The following is an 11,538-nucleotide window of genomic DNA, read 5'->3' as shown; positions in this document are numbered from 1 at the left end:
GGTCTATCCTTAACATAGAGTTAGGCCCATTAGATGAGTAGGTGGTCTGGCATGGGGAGGGGGGCATATAGAAAGTGAACTCTGTCCTCCAGCTGTAACACCAGCCACTTCTTTTCTGCTTGAATTACAGCAGGGTCACCTACAAGCCTGAAGCCCTCTAAGGTTTACACACTTTACATTCACAAACTTGGCTCCCCCTATAATGACCACAGACTGACTGCAATCCCCTAGTCACCGGATAATCAGGCATGTTTTCAGCAAGACCTCTGCAACCTTTCTCATTGGTGGAAAAATTCTTTGGAGTATGTAGATGCCATTCTCTTATTGATGTGCAAAGAAGAGCATGTGCTGTTGGGTTATAAACCTGCATTTATTTGTTATTATCACTCCCATGTTCCAGAGAAAGAAAACTAGAGGGGACCAATAATAATGAGAATTTAGCAATATTTCATTTAAGTTACTGTCTGGAATAATATTTGTAGATATGTTTTTTTGTTGTTGTTGTGGAGCAAGTGGAAATGTGGAACACTTTGATTTATTTAATTTTGACTGACTTTTATTTTTAATAATTTTTTATCATCTCAATATTTTATAGGTTTTTAATGGAATTTGAAGATATTACTGTTGTCATTTGTTAAGACATGAAACATTAAGGGACAGCCATACACAAATATCCTTATTCTGTCTACTTAATAGCTAGCAAATGACTGTCAATCCATTCATAAGTACTAGGTCACTTAACCACAGAGAATTGTAAGTTAACTTAAGACATGCCCTTTTCTCAGTTTCAAACTAAATAACAATCAGTTATAAATGTTTTATACAGTTTGTGAGATTAGTTTTACCATGTTAACATTCAGTCTTTATGGTCTTATTTATTTAACCAAAGTCAGCACATACCAGTCTATACATTTCAGGAATTGGATTACCAGGGCTTTTCCTGTTCACTCCCATACCATTTCCTAGCAGAATGGCTCTAATGTTAGAGTGTCTGATATAGTATATAGACTCCCTCTCTAGTTACCAAGCTGTCTCTATGCAACCCTATCCCAGAGGAGGGTGTTAACAGGGAGCTCAGAATCCATTAGGGGCTCAGATTAGCTATATTATCACTATTGATAGGAGAAGAGTCTGCATTAATATTGTTGGCAGATATTGAGACATCTTTGTTTCAGTGTAACCGCATATGTCACACTGATGATCCTTTATGTTTAAAAGTCCCATCACTGTTTCAATTGTGTCCTATCACTGGAAATTGAGCTTAATTGTCATATTTTTGCCCAAATCCTATGATTATACCAAATTGTTGCTACATTTGTTTACCTCTTTCCTGTGTAATTGTATTCTTCACTGATAATTGGAAATCCCTTATAATGCTTACTAATGTCCTCATTTGGATAATAATCTGTACTATGCCAATGTCTCACTAGATAGAACTGCATGTTTGCTTTCGATCTCATATACAAACCACAGTCTGTGTGCTTGGGCACCCCTTTTCTCCCATCTTTCAACAGTACCTGTGTCTCTACAAGTTTCTCATTGCTCATATTTTGTTCTCATTGTGTTTTGGCTGTTGTGATGACACTTGATCCTCTCTGTTCTGCTCCCAAAGGACATCTGGCCTTTAATGGCAGAATTGTTAACAGAGTTGGTGCTGAAATATTTACCTATTGCTGGGTCTGTATAATGGTCTTTTACGGACTGTAAAAGAAAAAGAAAAAGAAAAATTGGCTTGGGCCATGGAAAATAATTAAATATTAATGAATATGTGAACATTGACATGGAATATTGCTGTAAAAGATGTTAATGGTATTTCAACATTATGTGAAGTTCTGTAGAATGCCATAGTACTGAAAAATGTTAAGAATAAACAGAAGCCAAGGCTTTGCATGAAATTCATAAGAGTCTTAATGTCCCCCAAGCTGAAGTTTCCCCTTTTAATGAAATTTGTTTTATTGTTAGTGGACTTAAAATTACATGTTTCATCTGATGTGAGCAGAGATGTGTTAATGTTAATTTAGTTAACCACAGTATCCAGAGATCCCAAATGTTATGTCCTGGCTCAGCTGGTCCAGCTGTTGAATCTGCAAAACTGGTAGAGATTGATGACCATTATACTCTGGTGAATCTAAGGCTATGGTAGTTTTTCTGGATAAACTGGTGATAAGGTAATGTATTGAGGACAAATTGTGTGAACTTTTATCATGTTTATTTCACCAGGGTTACCTATACCTGTTGCCTTTTATTTTGTTTGCTGTGCTTTCTTGTATATGCTCCTCTTTTGTTGTCGTAGTTGTGTATTTACTCAACTCACACTAGGGACAAGCCACTGTGGAGACCTCACCAAGAGCCTAGGCAAATGCTAGCATCCAACTGGAGTCTATCCAGCCAGACAGCCACAAGCTAGCCTGCCACCTGGATCACCACAGTGGTTTGGCTGATAAAAAGCATCATGCCTAATTGGTTTCACCACGTTTAGAAGTGCTGGCCTATTCCTGTCACGCCTACAGGTGAAAGCTACACGTGCCAAATCTGGCATCGCTGTCACACTCTCAGACTCACCCACAGCTCTGTCCAACCAAGGCTTAAAAAACATCCATCTCCTTAGCGGCCTAACTATTGGGCAGCATAGCCTCCCAGAGTGCAGCTGTAGCCAGAGTTCACTGGTGGATCGGCAACACAGAGAGTTGTGCCAATCTGAGGGAAGAGGGACAAGGGGTTGCCAGGGCATGAAAGCAGGGGTGGGCTACAAAGGCAAGGTCACACTGGGAGCTGTTGAGGGATTTGGTGTGTTTTGGATAGGTGGGGGTTTTAAGAAACTTTTTTTTATCGCCTCACTCTGTAGCAGAGCAAAAAGAATTGGCTGGGCAACTGGTAGCCTGATCTACCCTGTTCACCATAAAGCATGGAAGGCTGAAGGAAGCTCATTGTGTGGCCAGGAGGGGAGATGTTTTCTGAGAAGGTTTGAGTTACCTTAAGGGGGCTTGACATTGTTGAGGAAAGGAAAGAAAATGAGGGCAAAACAACTGCTTGGCGTTGGATGCATCAAGGGGGTTTGGATGAAAATTAAGATATTGGATGACCCAGCCAGGTTCTTGTCCAGGACCTTTTCTAGCATACAGGGTCAGGCCTGGTGAACCTACCAGCAAGCAACTGCAGCATTAGTGCTCTCATCTATGCTCGAGTCCTTTCCCACGGAAGCTGCTCGATGACTCCAAAGGCCCTCGTTGTACCCGCTGACATTATGGTAATTCAGTCAGCCTGATTCCAATCTGCCAGGTTTGGTTGGCAGGTGGTTGATGGGGCTGACAGTTTGCGATTACATTTTATCAGACACTTGACTCCAATGCCCAGACAGTGGAGTTAATGCTTATCACCAAGCTCATAGCCATCTCTTGTTCTTGGTGGGACTGAAACTTTGTAAAGATTTGGTTGTAAAGATGCAGGATTATCTCAGCCGAGTTGACCTATTCCGCAACCACAGTGTTTCTGTTTGTAGGTTAACATGAAGTAGAATGAGGGACAAATAAAAAAAAGCAAGACAGAATGATAAACCCTGTTAGTAAGTAATTACAACGGCAGAAGGAGATGATGGTGAGAAGATAAGGACTGCTGTCTCCTTTTTGTCCTTACTCACTCTTTCTTCTGTATCTGGTCATTCCAGCACAAGATGATTCAACTGTCCAACAGTCAGTCTGGGACCACATTGCACTCTTTGTCAAATTCTCTATGTCCTTGTTATGCACTAGTTTGGTTAAGAGTATGGTCTGCATTTACACAACAAAGCAACAAGGTGTAAAAGAACCCTCCGCTGGGACCCCCACATTGGTCACAGGGAATCTGGGGTCTGCGTCCGTCCAGTCGGCTTTCACACATCCTGCCCCCCTCTGGTATCTAGTTACGTCCACTGTCCTCCTAGAAACAATGCTGAGTCTGACTCAGATCTTGCTCCCATCTCCTTCCCAGACCCTATCACTGTGGATGCACCAATGATTTCCCCCCTTTTTGTCGTTATCTCACCACTGCATCTATGGAAATGAGCCCCATTTGGAGATCAACCCAGGGTTGAGTGAGCTGTTGCAAATGAGGCTGTCCTTAATTGGTGCAAGGAGCCCAGTAAGACAGGAGGGGGAGCACTGATTCACTCACTCACGCACACACATGGAGTGTCTAAGCAGATTCATGTTAATGTGGTAACCCAAGCTCTTCTCCTTTTTTTTTTATCAAATAAAGCAATGTTTTTCTGCCGTGTTTTCTTTTGTAAATAAATGCCCCAAGGGTGGGCTGGAGAGCCCCAGAAGAGATGCAGTGGACTGTGTACTAGCTATGGAGAGGGCTGCTATCTAGGGAATTGAAGTTAGATCCAAAGGCCTGACATTTTCTTCAGAAATCCTCTTTGTGCTTACGGCTCTAGTTTCAATATTTCCCTTCAGTTACTTACCAAACGCCACCTTTCACTGGTCCTCAGCTCTACCCCCTTCTCCACTCTTTCTTTGCCATTCTGCTCTTGTTCTTTTTTTTATTCTTTCCCTCTTTCGAAAGTCTCAACCCCACTCTTCATCCCCACCCCTCTCTCTTTCCCTCTGACTCTCCTATCCCCCCCCCCCCCCCCCCCCCCCCCCCCAAAAAAAAAAACGATCTCAGATTAACTTTAACACTATCCCTGGTGCAAAAGGTAGCGCCTGCCTCTGATGCGTCTCCCTTCAGTAGATCCGCACAGGGAACCCACTCTCTCACTCCTTCTCTGTCCTCTCATTCTGGGATCACTTTCTCCAGACTTTTGCTCTTTGAAATCAAGCGTACCCTGAAGCACGGATTGGGCCGTGTTTGCCATTCTTGTCTTTGGCGGTTGTCCTGTGGAATTGGACCAGCACAGCACTTTGTGTGAGTGGAGGATTTAGGAGGGTTTTTCTGGGCTGTCTCCCCCTCCCTTTTCTGCATCCAAGAGCAGAGCCCCTCCGCTCTTGAGACTGTGTTGATGGTACCCACTTGGATGTGACTTAGAGGCTGATGCACAGGTGACGTGCTGAACTTCCGTCCTATGAAGGCAGGTGAGTGCTGATTTCTGAGTTGTGGTCTTTGAACTGGAACGTTGTGTTTTGTTTTGTTTTGTTTTGTTTTGTTTTGTTTTCTTATGACAAATTCGCTGTCTTTCACTCCTTGTCAGTTTCTCACAAGTGATGTTCAGGTGCTCTCTGCCTCTTTTACACCTCTCTTCTCTCTCTTTGTTTTGAAAACACACTTTGTGTGTGAAAATGTAAATGATAGGCTTTACCTGCCAATCGGTAACTAAGAAATTTTGATAACATCTATCATTGTTATTAATGCCAGTCGTCAGACAAGGCAGCTTGTTTGAGATCGGTTTCTGATAGGTTAGCCAAATGAACTCAAGTCTATGTAATGTGATGTGGAGAGCAATGGATTTGGCTTTTGGCATCTCACACAGTATCTCATGGTTCACTTGGGAATCCCATCAAATGCCAGTTTTGTCTGTGCTTTGGTTTCATGACGGAAGATGTTATGCAGGGCATTGTCTAAATACATAGGCTCTCTTCAGGAGACTGGATTTCAGTTATGTTGGAAGGTGGATATTTTTTTCTCATTTAGCAGTAGAAGAAATGGTACACTTCCTTTTTTGTAAGACTGCGACTTAAGTATTCGTTCCTAACGCAACCAGCTTGAATAAAAATTCTAGGTTGTTTCCATGGAAGTTTTGAAATGCTTTGAATTTGATAAATTATTGCTGATTTTGTTAATGAAAAAGTAATTTTTAAATTGTGTTTTTCCTTCATTATTATAATTTTTTATTTCATTCATTTTATTTTATGACTGCTTTTTTAATAAATTATATAAAAAAAAAATGAATTAAACTATCTTTACTATAGGATGGTACATTTTATTTTCTTCCTCAGGATAATTTTCTTACTGAGGCAAAGGTATGTCTGCAGGTAATCATTAAGATTCCAACATTGTGTGAAATATGACAAATTTAATTAGACTTATATTAGATGCCATGTCTTGATTAATGGAGCTATAAGGACATTGTAAGCTTTCATTTATTCGCATTAATCTGACAACGTAATTCTGGATTTGTCATATGTAAAAAACTTGAACATACGTACAATATTAACTATAGGAGAAAAAAACAATTGCATTGCCATGCCTAATATAAACAATTTATGTAACATATAATTTCATATCATACACTCTACATATAGCCTAAGTTATATACAAATTGTTGAATCAGACACTAGAACTTTAGCAGTATTTTGCTTTTGTGTTTACATTAGTATAGGTTTAAGTTTATTTTGAGGCAAGTGGCAAGTTTTCTGTGGAAACACCCTTAAGACTGAAGTAGACTGGGATATAATTTTGGATGAATCAGTTTTACTTACTATTGCTCACTGTTTTGTCATTGCCATTTCTAAAAGATTAAAAATATGCTCCTATTAAAAATATAGGTCTACCTAAATTAAGTCTGGAGTGACAAAGTAGTTCCAGTTGATCGTTTTACCATCAGAATCATTTTAGGTCATTATCATTTCCGTTCCGGATTTGAGAAGATGTCCTTTTATTTTGGCACACTAAGGCTGGGTGAATCTAAAGGGAGTGAAACCCAAACTTCTGCCCCTCAGGGTTGCCGTAAAGACCCTGGCAACTCAAGCCTGCTAAATTAAACCCATTAGCCTCACTGTTCACAGTCCTCTCTCTGATGCCAACAAGTCATAGAACATAAACACTTTGTAATAGACCCTTCAGACGATGGATAGGAGCAAGGCAGGTTCTCCCAGCCGCGGGCTTACTGGCACTGTGGAGGCCTGGAACTGCATCACCATAGCCCACTCACACGATAGTTCTGGAGAATGTGATCCCAACACATTGTTCCTCATCACATAATAGAACCTTTTCAACTCAGGGCGAACAGGCCCACCATGGAGAGGGAGAAAGGGGGAGAATGCCCCCATGGGAGACCTGGGAGACTGCTCTTTAAACCAGGGCAGATTGGAAACAAATGAAACTTGGCCTAGTTGTTAATTTCTTAAAATGGGCTTATTTTCATACTAATATTTCTTTATGAAAATGGTCAAAATATTTTCATCTTAAAATAACTGATGTTTGGAAGCCTGGTGCCAATAAAGTATTTCTGATATTTTGTGATAAATATTTGAATTCACGTTTTTCATATCTTTTTTCTTTAATTTTATTATTATGTGTCTTGTTGTATTTATATGTGTGCACTAGAGGCTTCTTTAACAAGAAAAATGTCTTGTGTATGCAAGCACACTTGGCAATAAAGCTCTTTCTGATTCTATATATTTCTCAGGTGTTTAGGATGGTCAGAACAGGCACTTTAGTCTCTCTGCTCCAGCTTTTCAGCACCCTTGCTCCCAGAGGAGGTAAGTGATGTCCTCTCACAACTGCATACAAACCCTCTCCTGCTTGCCTCCACAGCCCCTCTTTAGATGTAAGAGTGATTGATAGATAAAAGGAGGCAAGGCACTAAATAAAGAGTTAATTAATTAAGTAAAGATGTGATTAAAAAAGAACCCAAGAACCCAAACCTTTTCCAAGTCTTTGTAAATTACTTCTCAACATCGCCTATGCAAAAAGACACATCACTGAATTTATGTAGTTTAAATCCATTATTTTCAATCCAGACACCCTGACATGGCCAGTTGATCAATGCTTCTTTTCATTTCCTTCTCAAAATTTCCTTTTTTCTCTGCATAGCATTTTCTCAGGATACCCTCTACCCCTTTGGACCAGCTCACAGGGATTTAGAAACCCCTAAGATGGATGATGGCAGCTCTCCAGAGATTCCACTACTAATTCCATTCATATTCTTCAATATGCCCTATAGGTCCCTTTATGTAAGTGTGCAAAATATGAACAATAATTGTGACATAAATCACCAAAAATCTCATTGCAACATCATAGGTGTTCAATTCAGCGGTGAATTGGGAGATTGGAGTAAATATTCTTGGTGTTCTTAGTGATCTATTCATCCATCTACCTGTATGTGAAGAGATCAGTGTAACAGCACACTATCTTCTATTCCCCAACAGGTCAACAACAATGGAGTGATCTCCTTCAGCATTCAGGTGAGTCAATTCACTCCAGAGGCTTTCCCCCTCAGTGACAGTCGTTCCTTCATTGCCCCTTTATGGGCTGACGTGCATAATGGTATCCGTGGAGATGTGTACTACCGTGAGAGCACAGACCCAGAGATCCTGGAGAGGGCTAATCAGGATGTCAGAAAGTATTTCAAGAATATGGTATCGTTCACTGCCACCTGGGTCTTTATTGCTACCTGGAATCAGGTCACCTTCTACGGAGGCAGCCAGACAACACCGGTGAGGCAAAAATAGATATATTCAGTTTGTCACTGTTTTATTTGCGCAACCAATAAAAAAACAAAAAAAAACTGAGCTACTACTGAGCAGCATGTACTGTTTGATCACCACATGTACAACAAAAGAGAGTAATCATTATTTTTTCTTTTCAGGTAAATACATTTCAGGCAGTTTTAATCTCAGATGGCCAAGCTTATTTTGCTATGTTTAACTATGGAGAGATCAGCTGGAGCACAGGCACGGCTAGTGGAGGAGACCCTCTTACAGGCTTGGGAGGAACTACAGCACAGGTAATCTTGAAAATCACAGCTGTTACAGAGGTTGCTGTATATTATGGGCTATTTCATTACATTCTTCTGGTTCTTTGCATCAGGTAATTCCCTGGGAAATTTTTTCACCCTCTGCAAACTCACAACATAATGTCTTTGATCTCATGATTTTCCTCATTCTCTGCTATGTTTGCTTTCTCTAGGCAGGTTTCAATGGTGGAGATGTCAGCCATTTCTTCAACCTTCCTGGATCACGCTCAAACGAAGTGGTCAACATTGAACAGACCACTAATGTCAACGTGCCAGGACGGTGGTTCTTCCGCATTGATGGCGAGCAGATAGACCCAGCAAATGGCTGCAGCTACACTGGTATAACAAAATGCATATAGTTGTAGTTAGAGAAAGTTATATTTTGTGGTATTTGCTACATTTAATTCATATTTTACTCATAAGATATCTTATATCATTTGTGTGCTCTTTGGTTATTTTGTATGTACACTTTTATTTCAACATGTTATCTATCACACCATACCCCAATCTTTCTCTTCCTCTCTTTGCATTTCTGCAACCTTTATTTTTTTCAGGGCGGTTTTACCGGCGTGGGGAGATTTTCTGGCTATCAGACCAATGCACTCAACGATGTAGGTGTCTTGATCTGGATAATGAGGTCATCTGCCAGGAAACTCCATGTGGTCAGCTAGAGACCTGTGAACAAGTGGAGGGGGCTTATTACTGCCAGCCTACCCGCACTAGCACCTGTGTGGTGTTTGGAGACCCCCACTACCACACTTTCGATGGATTTCTGTATCACTTCCAGGTGCAGTATAGAGTTAAAATGATCCCATTTCTATAAAAATGGTCAGTAATAGTTATCTACCTTTTTTAAAGGGATAGTTCACCCAAAAACAAAAATTCTGTCATGATTTACTCACCCTCAAGTTGTTGCAAACCTGTATGAATGTCTTTTTTCTGCTGAATACAAAAGAAGATATTTCTGTAACCGAACATTTGATGGGCCCCATTTACTTCCATAGTACTTTTATTTCATACTATAGAAGGACCCATCGAACTGTTTGGTTACCCATATTCTTTCAAATATCTTCTTTTGTGTTCAGCAGAAGAAAGAAATTCATACAGGTTTGGAACAACTTGAGGGTGAGTAAATCATGACAGAATTTTCTTTTTTTGGGTGAACCATCCCTTTAAGGGAGCACTATTGGCAGTCCTGGCTCAATTTGTGCCCTAGAAAATGACCTAAAATGACCTAAAATAAGTTTTACAAACTTAGTCATTCACTAAAAACATTCACTTTTTTTTTTTTAAATGAACAAAATTGCAATTGAGCTTGACAGAACACCATGCATTTTCAATCCATGGAAAGTACAGCTTTGATATTTCAATAACTTCAATTAATGCTCCAAAAACATTGACCTTAATGGCTGGACCAGACCAGATTGATTTTTATAAAATATCTGTTATCAGAGGGTTATGCTGAAAGCAAAAGCTGAAGATTATCATATCACAAAGCTGAATATAATGCTGATTTGCTGTTTTGTTTTGTTTTTGCTTTGTAAAGAACTGTTGGATGAAACTGTGTGATCTCCTTGATCTCTTATCCAGGGTACTTGCTCATATCTGTTGGCTCGTCCATGCTGGGAAATGCCTGGTTTGCCCTTCTTCAGTGTGGAGGCCAAGAATGAAAACCGTGGTGTGACCACTGTGTCCTGGCTAAGGGACGTGACAGTAGAGGTGTACAACCACCGTGTCACACTACCCAAAGGGACTCTGGGAACTGTGCAGGTTGGCTCTCTTCATGTTTCAGTCCTTCAAATTTGAAGCTACTCCTCCTACTAAATTGACCAACTGTACAATCAGTATGAATAACAGCTTCGTAGATTAAATTGTTCTTGCAGGACACAGGCGATATAACCTTTCTCAATGTCTTTCACTTTGTGTTTCTGTTGTTACAGGTGGATGGCCTGATAAAGACTCTCCCTGTTCAACTTCAACTAGGCGCAGTCAAGGTATACCAATCTGGTGTTGCTGTCGCTTTGGAAACAGACTTTGGTCTCTTGGTGACCTATGACGGATTGCACTACGCCTCCATCTCCCTCCCCAGCTCTTATTTCAACAACACTTGCGGTCTATGTGGTAACTATAACGATGACCCCGCCGACGACCCCGTGTTGCCAGATGGCTCGCTGGCAGAAAGCGTAGTGGAACTAGGTGGTAGCTGGCGAGCCGAGGACACAGATTTTCGTTGTACAGATGGCTGCGCCCAGAACTGTAGCTTGTGTGAACCGGCAGCTGAAGCATTCTATTTTCGCTCAGACTACTGCGGGCTGATCAATAAAACTGACGGGCCATTCAGAGACTGTAGGGCTGTGGTAGACCCTACAGCATTTGTGTACAGCTGTGTTTATGATATGTGCAGCAATCGTGATAACATCACCACCCTTTGCCAGGCTATACAGGCATATGCACTTGCATGCCAGGCCCTGGGAGTCACAATACGACCCTGGAGATCACGCTCGTTCTGTGGTGAGTGAGATCAGGTGTGATCTTAGGGTTAATTCAACATCTTTTAGAGAGATTCAATTAAGTATACATTATTTAAAGGATTAGTTTACTTCAGAATTAAAATATTCTTGATAATTAACTCACCCCCACGTCATCCAAGATATTCATGTCTTTCTTTCTTCAGTCGAAAAGAAATTAAGATTTTTGAGGAAAACAGGATTTTTCTCCATATAGTGGACTTCAACGGTTTTCAAAAGGTTGAAAGTCCAAATGTATGTTTCAATGCAGCTTCAAATGGCTCTACACGATCCCAGCCGAGGAATCTTATCTAGCGAAACGATCTGTCATTTTCAACAACAAAAAAATAAATATATATATGTACTTGTTAACCACAA

General features: G+C 40.6%; 1 protein-coding gene across 2 annotated transcripts in view; it reads left to right on the top strand.

The window, feature by feature from the left end:
- tecta (tectorin alpha) overlaps positions 1 to 11,538 on the top strand; it is a 44,011-nt gene that overhangs the window by 13,830 nt on the left and 18,643 nt on the right. For both annotated transcript variants that reach the window (XR_014206390.1, XM_082171367.1), the window contains exons 3-10: positions 7,325 to 7,397; positions 7,732 to 7,871; positions 8,067 to 8,354; positions 8,507 to 8,644; positions 8,827 to 8,992; positions 9,208 to 9,440; positions 10,244 to 10,423; positions 10,594 to 11,164. Coding sequence is in view for 1 of the 2 variants with exons in the window: in XM_082171367.1 (XP_082027493.1) it covers positions 7,334 to 7,397; positions 7,732 to 7,871; positions 8,067 to 8,354; positions 8,507 to 8,644; positions 8,827 to 8,992; positions 9,208 to 9,440; positions 10,244 to 10,423; positions 10,594 to 11,164 (1,780 nt within the window). In the remaining variant the exon portion in view is untranslated. The remainder of the gene's footprint in view (positions 1 to 7,324; positions 7,398 to 7,731; positions 7,872 to 8,066; positions 8,355 to 8,506; positions 8,645 to 8,826; positions 8,993 to 9,207; positions 9,441 to 10,243; positions 10,424 to 10,593; positions 11,165 to 11,538) is intronic.

This window comes from Leuciscus leuciscus (genome assembly GCF_965113295.1).
Source record: "Leuciscus leuciscus genome assembly, chromosome: 5".
Lineage (NCBI taxonomy): Eukaryota > Metazoa > Chordata > Actinopteri > Cypriniformes > Leuciscidae > Leuciscus > Leuciscus leuciscus.
Note: the sequence above shows the minus strand (reverse complement) of the source record. Positions and strands in the feature narration are given on the sequence as shown.